The sequence below is a fragment of the Telopea speciosissima genome, chromosome 1, assembly GCF_018873765.1.
Source record: "Telopea speciosissima isolate NSW1024214 ecotype Mountain lineage chromosome 1, Tspe_v1, whole genome shotgun sequence".
Classification (NCBI taxonomy): Eukaryota; Viridiplantae; Streptophyta; class Magnoliopsida; order Proteales; family Proteaceae; genus Telopea; species Telopea speciosissima.
In genome coordinates this window covers 1,186,240-1,201,927 of record NC_057916.1, presented here as the reverse complement: position 1 = coordinate 1,201,927, position 15,688 = coordinate 1,186,240, and the positions used below count along the sequence as shown (strand labels likewise).

The 15,688-nt window shown below is 39.1% G+C and overlaps 1 protein-coding gene and 1 pseudogene across 6 annotated transcripts; both read left to right on the top strand.

Moving 5' to 3' along the window:
* Nucleotides 1–7,388: 7,388 nt before the first annotated feature.
* On the top strand, nt 7,389–11,908 carry LOC122671419 (WD repeat-containing protein 44-like). 6 transcript variants are annotated; one of them, XM_043868634.1, is made up of 9 exons: nt 7,707–7,902; nt 8,107–8,195; nt 8,227–9,308; nt 9,457–9,547; nt 9,674–9,831; nt 9,953–10,004; nt 10,121–10,212; nt 10,330–10,423; nt 11,147–11,908. In XM_043868634.1, the coding sequence occupies exons 3-9, from the start codon at nt 8,289–8,291 to the stop codon at nt 11,698–11,700; spliced, it is 2,061 nt and encodes a 686-aa protein (XP_043724569.1). In that variant the 5' UTR covers nt 7,707–7,902; nt 8,107–8,195; nt 8,227–8,288; the 3' UTR covers nt 11,701–11,908. The 6 variants fall into 6 exon arrangements, with proteins under 6 accessions (XP_043724577.1, XP_043724569.1, XP_043724586.1 ...); XM_043868651.1 differs by having other exon boundaries at nt 8,107–8,366; nt 8,412–9,308; XM_043868642.1 differs by lacking the exon at nt 7,707–7,902 and adding an exon at nt 7,389–7,643 and having other exon boundaries at nt 8,107–9,308.
* A 2,776-nt stretch (nt 11,909–14,684) lies between these two features.
* Nucleotides 14,685–15,319, top strand: LOC122639707 (annotated as a pseudogene).
* Nucleotides 15,320–15,688: the final 369 nt, after the last annotated feature.

Below are 15,688 nucleotides of genomic sequence, written 5' to 3'. Positions count from 1 at the left end.
GTAGTTGGGACACTAGTCCTTTACTCCTTAGAAATAAGAAGGTATTAGACTCACCCAATCTGATTATATTGAATTTAGTAGTACTTTTCATTAATAATGGGAGGCAATCTCCAAAAAAATGGGCTACACATATACTAGGATATGAACCATCATTTTTTTTGGGGGGGGAGGGGGGGTGGTGTGTGGGGTTATTGATGAACCATCCTCCCAGTGACAAGAAGTACAAGAGAAATGTTTTTAATTAAATATTTGAATATATCAGTTCAATACCTACATTCCTCTGCTGGCACACTGGCAAGCAACCCACGAGGGTTTTAAGATATGGAAGGACATGAGTCACAGTAGTTGCTAAGTGCTAACCACCATATGACCACTTCCTATATAAATAGAAAAAAAGACAGCTATGAAGATTTAAGATGTACTGAACATGACACATTCACAATTATTTTTTTGTTGTTTTCTTTTAGTGTTCTTACTTCTTAGGACTTCATTAGACATGTATACACCTTGAAATCTCCCTCATGTCCTGATCTGTTTCCTAAATATAGCAATTTGGGTAGTAGTTGTTGTTGGTTCTGAAATAATATTTCAATCTCTCACTTCACAACATTCTAATGTTGCACTTAATATTCAACTAATAGAATTAAATGCCAATAAATTTCCACCATAATCACCACTAACTTGTCTTCAATATCAACTGGATCAAAAAATCAAAAAATTTGGCCAGGGCGATTTTTCTTCACCCACGGCGAAGGAGGTATTCCTTAATGAGGGTGAGATGAGGGTCATAAATTGAGAAAGAATATTTTCGACCTTAAACTATTAGGGAAGAGTAATAATGATGGTCAGATCAAGGGTTTTCCTTCTCCCATGGTGGAGTACAATTTTCTTCTTAAAATAATAGTTTTTAAAACTTTATACCAAACCCATGCTCTCTAACACAACCCTTACTACTCTAGGGCATAAGAAATTATGGGCTTAAGCTATATTGGTTATAAGAGGTAGCTAAGGAACCCTATCTATTATGGGTAGCTTAATGATAAAACCACCCAACACTCAATAATGAAATGAGATTGAAAAGGGAGCACTCCTAGGAAGGGATCGGATTACCTATCAGGTCCTTCTGATATAATGCGTAAGCAATGACATCCAATGCTCACATAGTTTTTTAAAAGATTAAAATAAACACCAATTGATTTATTCTTGTTTAGTTGATAATGCATGCCTCATTTTATGGGTTGGGAGAGATTAAAATACATTTGCACCTTGACCTACTTGCTCCATTGATAATGCCTATAATAAGGTACTTAATTAAATCCTAGACTTGGCTGGATTAAAAGCTATCTTTATCTTTATCACCTCCCCCCACAAGGCCTATAAAACTAAAAAACCATGTGCCTATTGACAAGAAACCACTTAAAAACATTTCAAGTTGATGTGAGGAAGATGCCCTCTAAGTATAGGTAGCAAAATCTCTAGGGTTTAGTACCAAAGATTTAGCATGGGATCCCATCTGCACCAACCTTATGTTGGCATGAGACTTTCCATGGATGATGCTTAGTTATAGGCCCACAGTATCTTTTCCACCTTACAAGACATGGGCGGGCATCTTTGCAACTAGCAATATTTGGTATTTTTTCAAGTTTTAACATTGGCTAATCATGTTTTAACTAGGAGCATCTTTCAATTTGAGCAACCTCTAATAAGGATTAATTAGAATTGGGGTTATCTTATGGCAGAGGAGAATCTCAACAAAAATGGATTTGGTTCCTAGTTCAAAGATATGGCTTTCACAGCAAGGAGGAACAGAATATTGAGAGAAAGGAGGACCACGTACAGAGAATGAGATAAGCGCTTACACCATTGATTAATGGTTTGGAAATGGTGCATTCCAAAGTCAAAAGGCCGAGAAAATCGTTTTAAGTCTCTTAAGAAGACAAACTAAAATCTGAATTCCATGTGGGGGATCTGAGAAACTCTTATATTTGAATGGTTGGAGACGTAAGGAAAGACAGTCAAAGACACAATGAGTGTACCCAAACCAAGTGACCAAAGCTAGTTCAATGGGAGACCTTTTAGGTCTCAACTCTCAAGGTATACTAGTACACTAAACAAATCCAGCCCATCAACCATATTGTGTGGCTCTAGAAGAGAAATGCCTGTTAAAGTGTTTATGTTAACCGCCCATGTGACTAATCCATTATTATGAATCTCTGTTTCTACAGTAATTGCCCCAATAATCCCTCCATTGATAGTATATAGTAATCATGTTTTAGAGGCTATTATTGTCCTCTTACTTTCATTCCCGAATCTAAGTATCGGTATTGAATCAGTTGATTCATATCAGTATATATGGGTGTCAAATCCTAAACCAAATCAGTCAAACCAACTTTAACCAAACCGAAAAAAAAAGAAAAGATCGATTCCTTATAAGGCCGGCTTCAGTTTGGGGTACTATGACATCGGTTGAAAACCAGACTACACCCGATTGATTGAAAGCCGGATCGAAAACTGAAAACCAAACAGATACCAATACAAAATCGATAAAAACCCACATATTTTTTTATCAAAACAAAACCGTACCAAACTCAATATCAAACAGGTAAAAGCCCGATAAGAGAAAATCAAACTTTCCCTTATCAGGCTGGCTTCGTGTGGCCAAGTCCAACCCGAAGATCAGTTAAACCCAACTGAAATCGAAACAAACCGTCCGCTTGACACCCCTACATATTGGTATCATTGGATCTTGATACCAGTACGGCCAAAATTAAAGTGTATATTTTTTTATCGAAGAGTAACTTTACCGGCCAATTCAACCGATACATATTGGTACTGGTATCAGCTGTGACCGATACGGCAGGTACCGATACTAATAACTAAATTTATGATTGGGCGAGTGAGTCTACCGGGTTCCCATTGACTTGAATGGTCAAGCTTTTGAGTTTTGAGTCTTTTGATACTCACATATATGTATATATATATATATATACTCTCTCAAGGTCAAAGGTAAAACCAGCTTTACTTGTTATTGGCATCAAGCAAGGTTGAGTAATTTGTACTACTCTTACTTAGATTAGAATTGTTGAATTGACATTCATGTCATGCATTGCATTTGCATCACAGGTTTTGACATTGGTGGCTATGCGTTGGGAAATGGCTTGTGATGGATGGGCTAACAGTGACACCCATCACTCTCTAGTCCCTGCCCGACGCAGGTGCCTTAAATTTGGAAGGCTGGGGCCGGACATATAAACCTCCCCTGGAGAAAGAGGGTGTTCAACGTTTAAGTTACCTAAACATCCTTTAATAAGGGACAGCTACTATAATACTTAGTTTTTACAAGTATCATTCTCTGTGTACTAATAATTATTTAAGAATGAGACGCACCTTTTGGCCTTCATTGGGAGGAATTCGAGAGAAGATCCAGCGGAGATATGCTCCCCCCTCCCAGCCCCCTTCAACTAAGAAGCAACTTGATGCTTTGATGTCTAGCGTGTTTCTGTTTATGTTTGTTTGGGTGCCCATGCCTCAACTTAATTAAATTCTGCTCTCTCAGCTCACACAACTATATATATATATATATATATATATATATATTTATATATTTATGTTTTCTAATTTAATTATAACTACAAACACAGATCGAAGACATACACAACAAGTTGAGGCAAGGACCACCACCCTTACAGGCTCCTTAAATATAGTCATCTCTGCTGCATGAACTTCGATAATAAACATCTGGGCTTCTCCAATTTTGGACCACCACGTACTCTAATATATATATATACAAATATAAATATAAGTGAACACACATTTGCTCTACTGCTTGTCTTTCTTGTATCCATCAAAAGAAGAACTCCATTGTCCATTTCTTCTAATCCTGGATAGTCAGTCATATAACTTAACAACTGAGAACTTGGCTTCTTCAAAATTCAAAACTCCAGAGCAGCTTCTTGGTGCTTATTGAGGTGAGTAATTAGCTACCTGATCCTTCTGTTATGTTCTTAATTTGCTGTCTTCCTCTTTTTAGTCATACATGCATGATTATGACTCATATCTATCTCATTAGATTAATTAGATTGTCTTTCTCAAGTGTTTATGGAAGGAAAACCAAATTGAAAGAAACAATTTCACCTCATTCGGGTTGTGTTTGGTATGCATTAATTTTCGGAATACATTTTGGGTTAATTTATAACGTATTCTGAAACGAGAAAAATAAAGAAGAACTGAGTTTCAGAATACGTTCTTGTTAGACTGATAATTTATTCTGAGAATACATACCAAACACAATCCGAGTCTTAAACCTAAGACTTTTTTCTATGCTTGGACAAAAAACCAAATGCAACCCATACTATGGTTTTGAGTTTTCTGATTGACCCTTAATGTAAGAGACATGACTTTAGCAATTTAGAAAGCAGATACCCATTAATTGCTGAACTTATTCTAGTCTTAGGCATGAACATGAATGAGTTGGATTAGAAAATATAGAGATTTCTTTGGAACTGGTTTTCCTTTTACATATCTGGCAAGCACACATGCATTATCTATCTTATTGTCTTCTTCCTCCTTAAAGATACACTGGTCCCCCATCTTGGAAATTTTTTTTTTTTGGGTTTTTTCTTTTTAATTATATGTGTGTTTTGGATCTTATGAAACAACAAGGAGAGTAGGAAGTTTGAGTTTTTCAATCCCCATTGCATGACAAGTGGGATTTTTAATTGTTTATTAGTGTGAATTTTAAATATAGTTTAAAGCTGTACTTAAGCTTTGAGCCCACTACTTACACAAGTCAAATAACATTTAGAGAAAAATAAGAAGTAGGGAGGGAGGGCTAAGACTAATGAGTCCGAGTCTCCCGGCCCCAAACAAGGAGGTAGGGTGAATAAATGGAATTAGGCTATTATTAGCCCACCTGGATGATTTGGATTGTAAACCAAACATGGCTTCCACACGAACCACTTCCATATTTTTGTAAACCTCAAAAAGAAAAAAAAGAAATTTGATCCATCAAATTGAAAATTGAATGAATTTTCAACATCCACATCATATAGATTTAAAGGATGATTAAATAGTAAACTAAGCTCAACTCAAACACATTGAAACTGGCAAAATGTCTTCTAATTTACTTAAAATAAGCAAAACCCAACCATAAAGCTTTTTTCTTCCTTGTTTATCTTCAACGAATCTCTCTAGATTCAACTCCTTAAGACTTCTAATTTGTAGTCTTAAGTCCAACAAAATTCACATCAAATAATTTTAAGGAGGCAAGAGATTGCACATCAAGTCAATGAGAACATGGGGAGAAAAAAAAATAAAAAAAAAGAGTATCAGAAAAGAAAGAGAATAAGTTTTCTTTTATAACCCGATGAATAAAAACCATCATCCAAAAGTTTTCAAACCCCTCTTAGATTTTAGTATCTTCTCATGATACCCTTTTCTATTCTCTTCCATCGAGCTAAGGAAACTCAGTCCTATGCAAAATATATGTTAGTATAGTAAGAATCTTTTTCCTATATATATATATATTGTACAACAAAGATATATCAAATCTAAGGGATACTTAAAAAAATAAAAAAGAATCTCATAATACCAATTTGGTCTGGTGGATAGCCCCATCTTCCAGGAGTTGCGGGGTATATCAAAAATATTATTATGTCTTAATTTTTTTTTCTTAATTATTAAATTATTATTATATTTTATATTTTTTCACTTCTTTCATGTCTGTACGATTCAGACATTATCTGTAATCCCTACTTAGGCAAAAGAATACAACTGTACTTCATATTAGTACTCATAATAAAAATAGTAATAAGTGCACGTGGCATCACTGGCATGGCTGCATGGATTCCGGTCTATGTGTCCGGTCTGGTTTTAACAAACCAACCATCCCGACCAAGCATCGTCTGCATTTGTCTGCAGCATACTAGCTGGGATGGGATACCATACTCGTACTATGACCAATTTTATTGTCTCACGTCCCTATACCTATTCCTCTCTTTCACTTCCACATGGCTACCGAGAAAATGCCAACTGTCAGAATCCGATCCAACTCACCTCTTTCTTTCCATTATATTTGACTTTTGACTTAAATGATTTTCCATAGTGATACCAATCTAACCAATATAATGGATATAAAACCCTGTGTTCGTTCACACTGAATCATCCCACACCCCATCACTGAAACGAGCTTACGCTTCGACCGACCGGCTCTGGAGTCTCCGACCCAAACCACACGGCCCAAGAAACAGAAACACTGCAACTGCAAAGTCAGGCGGCGGCGGAGGCTCTTGTTTCCTCCTCCCCATACAAATCACTGTACTACAAACCCTAAAAACCAAAAGGTGTTAGGGTCAAACAGACAAACGGAGGCGCCTGTGAGGTAGGACTTGAGGACATGAGAGTTTTGTCGAGGTGAAGGCAGTCATGGAGAAGTCGCAAGATGAAGCTGAGGATCAGGATCAACGATTTGACTGATGGCTTTTTCTCGTACTCTCTATGGTGAGACTTAGACCTGAAGAACCGATTATTATTTCGAATTTGAACGCCTACCTCCACCAATTTATTGACCTATTCTTGTTTTTCGTCGTTCTGAGCTGCGAATGAGTCAAATATCAGAGATTGGTCCAAAGCGTAAATCTTGAGCTGCCGCCCGCCGGAGCTTGAATAAATGAAATTTTGCTTCTTCGAGCTCTCTGTCTCTTTTCCTCGTTTGGAATAACCGGACCAGGATCCCGGGAGACCGGGACGCCAGTAGTGAAAAGCCAGGAGTTGGGTTTGAACTTTAATTGCAGAAATCGACAGGAACGCGAAACCCAAGATTTTTAAGCTGGAGACGAAGATAGGCTTAATACCACCATCAGAGAGGCAGAGACTATAGGAACAGAGTGTATCTGAGAAAAGAGAGACAAGGCTAGGTCGAGAAGTCTGCTAGACATCTGTCCGTTTTCAATGACCTAATTCAACCGGATCTCAGGCTATAACGAGCGATCGCTTTCACTAGGTAGGCCTCTGACAGCTAAACCTACGCACTCCTTCTTTTCTTCACAGCCTGTCCTGCTTCGTTCTCTTCTGCATTTCGAAAATGGGACCATTAATGCAGTATGGAAAGTTGGGAGAAGAGCTCGTTTAATCTCTTAAAAAGCGTATCACAGAAAAAGTCGGAAAAATGGAAATTGCAATTGCAGGCAATTTCTAATTTTCTCCATAGCCCATAAAACATTCGTCGTAGAAGTAAGAGGGGAAAAAACGAGTTTTTGGTTCTGGAACTCTGGCTAGTGATTGTGTACGTTTTAATTTTTGGTAAGTAGTGAGTGATTGTGTACTTGTGTTATTATATTAGTTGACATTGAAGTTCTTAATTCTTTTACCAAAAAAAAAAAAAAGAAGTTCTTAATTGGGTTTGTTTGTTTGTTCTAGAAATTTTTAAATGAGGGAAAAAATTAAAAAAAGCTTTCGTTTTCCTTTTTATGGATGGAAGGAAAGCGAGCTTTGCAGAGACCGGTGGGTGGGATTTGGCAGAGTGAGAGCTGCAGAAAATAGTGTCTTGTTTCCCGGGCCAGGCCGCGCCGCTCGTGTTTGTCGCTCGTGCGCTACAATCTTCGTAACCAGATCTCGAGGTCTGCGTTAATGATTCTATTTATAAGGTTGTGTGCGCACCTTCCTTTCTCTCTCCATTGCCATTTCTCCCGCCCACGCACCCTTCCCTCAGCCCCGTTCGCTACTTCTGCGAGCGAGAGCTGGATGCCCCTTCTTCGTTTAAGTTATTTTTTATTTTTCCGGTGCTGAGCATTTGGGTTTTCGTTTCAATGAACGTGTGAAATTGACCTTTAAAGTAATCGCAGGGAGGTATCCAGAGGTCGGCGATGATTATAAATGGTGGCGTTGCTTTGCAGCGAAATCGAGGTATGAACTTTTCACGTCTATCGTGTTCTTTTTGTTATTTGATTATAGTCGTGATTCCCGGGTTTTCGGTTCCGCATTTTGCATTGGGTAGGTGGGGTTTGTCCATTGGAGCTTTTAGAATATGAAAATGGAAGATTTAGCGGGTCAATTGGGGTTGGTACTTCGTACACAGCCATTGTCTCTGAACTGCTGTTTCTGTTTCAGTTTAATTTGGTGGACACGATTGGGCGGCGTCATCAAGCGGGAGACTCGCTCCGTCAATTAGGGTTCTGTAACGTTTGGGGGTATTTAAAAGGTTGTTGCTTTTTATGCCGATAGAAGCTGGTGGTGCAAGGAGTAGCGGTTTTTGATGTGGAATTTCGGTCTTACTTTCAGTAGAAGAAGACATGCCGAGTTGTGATAAGGAGACGGAAGACGTATTCTTTGATTCGGTTGATTGTATTCGAACTTGTGATTCTGTATCTTCTGACGATTCTGTGAGTGTGTGTTCGGAGTTGGCTTTTGGCCAATCGGAGTACGAAATTTGGAAGAACCAGCCAGGTAGTGTTCGTGAACGCCGGGAAAGATTTCTTGACAGCATGGGTTTCAATCAATTCGCTCCTTCTATAAGGTGTTGCTCTCAGGAGATTACTGAGGGTGCTTCTTGTAGTAGTTCCCCAGAGACTGCAGGGATGGAAAGGATCACAGAATACAGTGGGGCTGTCTCAAGGTTGTGGGCTTCATGCGATGATGGTAGGCCGGAAGATTTGGTTTGTGATGGAAGGGAGACAGATGCTGGAACAGAGCCTGTGGATCGTGAAATGGAGCAAGGGAGAGCGCTTGTTCCGACCTCTGCTCATGAGTTGGATCCCTCATTGCCAAAAGAAGTTGCATCTCCAATAGATGAAAATGGTCGCCAGCAGGATACAAGCAAGAACAAAATTAGGAGCTTGTGGAAAAGCCTCACAATGAAGAAAAAAGGAGAGGCGATGGGAAAATCTGATAATTCTGGATCAAGCCTGGGAACCTCAAAGACAAATAGACTGCATGTGAAAAGTAACAGGAAGAGGTTCATGGAGTTCACTGGGCTCTATATGGGACAAGAAATTCAAGCTCACAGGGGCTTCATGTGGACGATGAAATTCAGTCCGGATGGCCGCTACTTGGCAAGTGGTGGCGAAGACGGGGTTGTTCGCATTTGGCGTGTCACATCAGCAGATGCTTCTTGCAAATATGTAGCTGCTGAAGAAGGGTCCTCCAAATTTCTTAATATAGTGAAAGGTGGAAAGCTCATCATGGGGAAAAAAAATTCGAGTCCTGCTTCTGTTGTCATTCCCAAGAAGGTCTTCAAGATTGAAGAGTCACCAGTTCAAGAGTTTCATGGCCATGTCAGTGATGTCCTGGATCTTTCTTGGTCCAAATCTAATGTGAGTAGTCTACTCGGCAAAAAATAAAAAAGTGCCTTCTGTTAATTTATGTCTTGTTTTCTTATCTGTTTTTCTGTTTCATTTTATGTTTTTGTCCATATACATGTCCCCTGGTCTACCTTGTGCTAAATTATATGTTCTATTGCAGTTTTTATTGTCATCATCCAAAGACAAAACTGTTCGTCTATGGAAAGTTGGTTCGGATGAATGTCTCAATGTTTTCCACCATAAAAATTATGGTAAATATGAGCAGAGTCAATATGTTAAAAGCATTTCATACTTATTTTATTTCCTGTTTTGATTTCGAGAAAATACTTCTACTTCTAAAAATTAATAGTGTTCATTCTCTCTTTGCATGGTGTCAGTGACCTGCATTCAATTCAATCCTGTCGATGATGGATACTTTATTAGTGGATCCATAGATGGGAAAGTTCGACTTTGGGGTGTTTCAGAAGGACGAGTGGTTGATTGGGCTGATGCTCGGGATATTATAACTGCCATATGTTATCAACCTGACGGACAGGTGGTTTTCTTCTTCCTCTATTTGGTCTCACCATGAAGTGTCCTTAATGGTTTTATTAGGATGTTAATCTTGCAAATTCACTTATTGAGGCTAACTTAATTTTTCTATTTTATCCAAGCAGGGATGTATTGTTGGTTCCATCACAGGCAGTTGCCGCTTCTATAATGCATCAGGTACATATTTGTGCCGTGTTGGAGGCCTATGGTTTTGTTTTACTTGGTGGCATCAAACTTTTAATTATCATTCATTACCCTCGAAGGCTTACTAAATTGTTTTTGTTGTATGATAGACAATCATCTCCAGCTGGATGCACAAATTTGTATTCAGGGAAGAAAAAAATGCTCTGGTAACAGTGGGAACAGCAGGATTACTGGCATTCAGGTTAGTACTTTTGAAGATTTTGCTGCTATTTATTTTATTTTCATTTATTTGTGTCGATCATATAAGTCTCTATGTCAGTTCTGTTCTGATTTTCATTGTTGCTCTTCTCCTCAACAGTTTTCTAGGGAGGATTTCCAAAGGGTTATGATAACATCAGCAGACTCAAAAGTTCGCATTTTATATGGAGTTGAAGTCATTCATAAATACAGAGGTATAGCAGCATGCTAAACTATTTACTTTCCCCTTGTAAGTTTTGATTTGGTAATGTTGCTTCCCAATCCGATTGTGTTGCTTTCCAAATTCCTCAGGGCGTATAGTGAATGGATATACCTTAAATATTGCCTCTAGATGAATATATAAATGTCCCACGTTAACCTGAACCTGATTACTTTAGTTGCACCATAAATTAGGCAGAATTACAGGTTCCTTTTGAAGATGCTTATTCTTATTAGAATTGAGTGGTGAAACCTTCCAGCTCCTATATGTATTTCTCAATGAAAATAATCATTGTTTAGGATATAAGGTTTTAATTTTCTGGGTGTTAGTAACCAGAGGCTCCTACAGTCTCAGACCCTGTATCCAAGCACTTAGTTGCCGTGTATTCACTTCCTTGCATTTGCAAATCCAGTTACATTAGAAGATGTTACAGATATTATAGAGGTTATCAAGGTCTCAGTAGCCTGATTCCTGTTGTATCCCACTCATCTTGGTATTTTAGTAGTACAGAAGGTCTAATGTGGATTTTGCAATTGGAACTCTTCATATTGATTTGGGTTTTCGTACCCAACCTTTTCCTCCAAAGCTGGGAGTGGGAGGTTGACTTTTTAATGCATGTCTTCATCCTTGGGGTGATGTATTTGGATTGAATATTTGGCCTTTAGTTTGCTAATGTAAAATGTCATCCTTATTCATCTATTGTATTGTTTCTGAGCAGGACTCCGTAAGTCTGGGAGCCAGATGTCCGCCTCGTTCACTTCAAATGGCAGACATATCATCTCAGTAGGGGAGGACTCTCGTGTTTATGTCTGGAACTATGATATCCCTTCTGTTCCATCATCCAGGCAGCCAAAATCTGTTCGTTCCTGCGAGCATTTCTTTGCGCATGGAGTATCTGTAGCAATACCATGGTCTAGTAGGGAAATGGAGCATGTGGAGTTAGCTTGCTGCAGTCCGCATTGCTCCTTGCAAACACAAGAACACTCAGAGTCTACCTCACGGGTCAGAGATTCTGATCGTTTTTCTCTTGGCAGTTGGTTCTCCATGGATGGTTTATCAAGGGGCTCAGCAACATGGCCTGAGGAGAAACTTCCCTCGTGGGATATACCTGTTGTAGACCATGACCACCACCATCAACAGCAACAGCACCAACATCATAATGTCAGTAATTATTCAGCTCTCTCAGCCACATGGGGTCAAGTGATTGTGACGGCAGGTTGGGATGGAGTTATAAGCACTTTCCATAACTACGGATTGCCAGTCAGGCGATGAGCAAACATTTATCAGCAAAACCATTGTAGAATCATGTAGTAGGCTTTATTGCTTGGCTGTTTTATTCACGTTACCAAGCTTACAGGTTCCAGCTTTCAGAAGTTGGTTCTGCAAAATTTTCCCTCTTTTGCAAATATTTGTGAGTAAAAACTTGAGATAATTTATTTGATACATGAAAAGAATACAAAAATTACAGTTATCCTTGTGCAAACATGTGTGGTTCACTGCTTCCTATGTTCTATTCAATTTGGATCATCTAGCTTGGCATTCCCTTTTTCCCATGGATTTAAGCTAAGTTCAAATGGCCCTTCTTTTGCCGAGGATGCCATTAAGCAAGAAATTAACTATGCAAAAGATGAGGGCACATAACCAAAAGGTGAAGGCTTCAACCCAGGAAAGAGAAGGACCTTATTTTAGCTCTGGAAGAAAAGATTTAATCTTTGAGAGAGTCCATATTCTTATATGATTTTACAGAGTTAAATCAATGAGATCAGTTTTAAGATTGAAGGAGGATGTAGGAGCACAAAATACTTATTGGATAAGAGTCATTTCTCAAGATCCATAAGGAACTTATTCTGGAACTTCTGGAACTATAATTTTCTTCCCAATGAATGAAACGAGCTCAAAATTACTTATTTGGTGGTCAACTCTGCCTTCACTCCATCAAGTCACATGGCCTAGCTTGTGTTTCCCAACTTGAACCCACAACCATTACGTTGTAGTGGAGCAACCTTACCATTGCACCAAGGCCCGCCCTCATGGCTTAGCATATAGTTACCTTCCTTTAAGGATCTCATAGGATAACTTTTATTTGTGTAGAGAGATTTTCTATGCAAAGAGCAGACTGGAAATTATTTTAAGGGAAGGGAAGGGAAGGGAAGGGGAGGGGAGGGGAGGGAGGAAAACTTTAATCCTAAAGAGTTAGGTTAGGCCATTTGCTAAAAGTGAAAGTATTCTGAACAAGAATATTGATTGTGACAAGGACTTATCTAGCATTAAAAAAACAAAAAAAAAGAAAGAAACTTCACGAAGGAGCACTCGGATACTAACATAGTTTGGGTTATTCCTTCTTCACGGGTCAAGGAAAACTTTATCCCACTAAGGAGTTAGGTCATTTGCCATTTGCCATTAGACGTAAAACTATTATCAAGTAGAATGTGGATTGTTACAAGGACTTTGCTTGCGAAAGAAGAAACTTCACCAAGGAGCACTCCAATACTAACACATTTTGGGGATATTCACAACGAAATCATAATAAAACAATTGGAGAGGCCGAATCGAATGGGAGGCATCGGGATTGATTGCGGTCGATTCCATCTATTCAATTCAATTTAATTTTTCAAATCTGCACAAGCAACCATAAATAATACAGATCAACAGAAAGAGCAATAATAGATGATCTTTTAATATTCTGGTTGGCATCAACAACTTATATGTTATGCTTTGAACTAAAAAGATGGGAAAAGCATTATTCTATGCTGCTACAGCAGTATATGCACCTGTAAACAGATTGCTCTTTCACTTCAAGATGGATCGAATATGGATCGTTTATAGGCTTCTTCTACCCCGCAAAAACAAAAAAATAAAATAAAATTCACAGGCAGCTTATTTACCTACACTCTCTAGAACTTCTCCCAAGCCGGCACCCTTAACAATATAGATTTCATACATGAAATTCCTTATCTTATCAAACATTGATTTCTTGGCCCCTGTTCATGCCATGAATTCAAAACTCAACCCTCAACCGTTGCAATCAAACATTTCTTTATCAATTCCACATTGGTAAGGGGAGAAGAGATACTCGCTTCACTAGTTCTTTCAGGGGGTTGGCTGGGAAGTAGGCTTGTAAACGGATCGGATTCGGCTTGGATACGGATCGGATGTAATAGGACTCGGATATTTTCTGGTCGAATACGGATACCTCTAAACGGATTCGGATGGATTCGGATGCGGATCGAATTTCGATTTTTGACCATCTGTTTACACCTCTGCCTTGTGTAACCCGAACCTTCCTCCCCCTAGTGCATATAATTCACTCTCAATCCATAGTTTTAGATCATGATTCTCTTCTCCTCATATTCTTGAACCTGTTGGATCTCAAAAACCCTCAAGATCGTTATTTACTTAATTTTTAAAAATTAAGTATTCAGATTCAGATTTTTATCGGATAATTTGGATTTTTTTTCGGATATCTCTAATCGAATACGGATGCCCCTAAACAGATACAGATGCAGATCGAATTCGAATTTTTGGTTATCCATTTACAGTCCTACTGGGAAGGCCTTGACTTGAAGCACTTGAGTTAATTAGTATTATATTTTGTATTTAATTAAGATCTTGTATATATAGATCTAGATCTATATAAATGATTTATCTATATATGCTCTTGTTTAGATTCATTTGATGGCTCAGTTATAGGGCGTACAAGGATGGTCCCATTGTCGATGAATTTTAATCCCGCTGCCTTTGATCCGATAGATGGAAAAGTGCTTTCTGTCGGAGTTTGCCCTATTGATTCAAAGCTCTCTGGAAGAGCTTGATTCCTGGAATAACACTCTATGTAAACTAGTCTTCAGATGGACAGTTCACCGATGAAGGATTCATTGAGACTTGTCCCTCCCTCCTGGATTGATTTAAATAATCAATAAACTGATCCACTAGCAGATAGATCATTCACGGGAGGGTTAATTTCAGAGCTTTGGTGACCCAAATTTAAAGTTGGAAGTTAGAACATGAAAAGGTTTTACACTAATACTACTAAATTAAACCTTTTAAGTTGCTGGAACCATTTTTCATTCTTAAGTTAGTTGTATTTACGGTAATACATTTTAACGAACGCAAAAGAGAGATCAAACCAGTCAGAATTCAGAAGACATGCTTTTGGTAGCTAGTAGGTTGAGTCGACAACCCATAAACGTCTAAACTCTAAAGAGAAAGATCGATGCTTCCGGGCTCCAGCTGAACTATAGAAAGTGTAGAGGACAATGGAGAACAGACTCTGTGTATCTCTTGGTTTTCCATTCCCAAATTCCAATTTTCATCGCAGTCTCGCTGATTTCGACAGCCTTTTCAATCACTTTAACAACCTCTTATCCTCTCCCAATCTCCAGACCAAAAGCCCTAACCATTCCTTCAAGAAGAAATCCATCAACAACGCTACCAACAGGAGCCAAATCAACAGTCTCTGTTTCAGTTCAACTTCGTTGTCCGCATAGACCCATCTCACATCTTCTTTTGTTCATCCACAAGACTCAAAGCCCGCGTCTCAGAAATGCCTACAACTACAACCAGAAACGAAAGCAAGCTCAAAAGTGCAGACACTAATGAGAAACCTGTCGGTCTTCCAAAGGGCTCTCATTGGAGCAACCGCTGGCTGGTGCTTTCAGTTACGTCTGTCTCCACCCTCTTGACACCATCAAAACGAAGCTCCAGACGAAAGGAGCGGCCGAGATATACGGAGGAACCCGTTGACGCCATAGCCAAAACCTTCCAAACAACAGGGATTCAGGGTTTCTACAGCGGCGTATCTGCCGTCATCGTCGGCTCTACTTTTTCCTCCGCGGTCTTTATGCTGGTTACTCTGCAATTTTGCTCAGGAACTTACCTGCTGGAATTTTGAGTTATTCTTCTTTTGAGTACTTGAAAGCTGCTGTCTTGAGTAGAACGAATAAAGGTCACATGGAACCGTTTCAAAGTGTTTGTTGCGGCGCATTGGCTGGGGCAATCTCAGCTTCTTTGACGACGCCTCTGGATGTGGTGAAGACAAGGTTGATGACTCAGGTTCAGGGAGAGGTCAAGAATAAGGTTGCTCTTGTTATGTACAGTGGGGTTTCAACAACAGTGAAGCAAATTTTGAAGGAAGAGGGGTGGGTAGGGCTGACCCGTGGAATGGATCCCCGGGTTCTTCACAGTGTGTGTTTTTCAGCTTTGGGTTACTTTGCGTTTGAGACAGCTAGGCATGCTCTGTTGCATCATTATCTGCAAGATA

Bases quoted from the DNA above. Each gene is read 5' to 3' on its own strand.
- LOC122671419 (XM_043868642.1), top strand. From the start codon at position 8,289: ATGCCGAGTTGTGATAAGGAGACGGAAGACGTATTCTTTGATTCGGTT. The intron at 10,213-10,329 runs GTTAGTACTTTT...TCTCCTCAACAG, and splicing joins GCAGGATTACTGGCATTCAG to TTTTCTAGGGAGGATTTCCA. The intron at 10,424-11,146 runs GTATAGCAGCAT...GTTTCTGAGCAG, and splicing joins AGTCATTCATAAATACAGAG to GACTCCGTAAGTCTGGGAGC.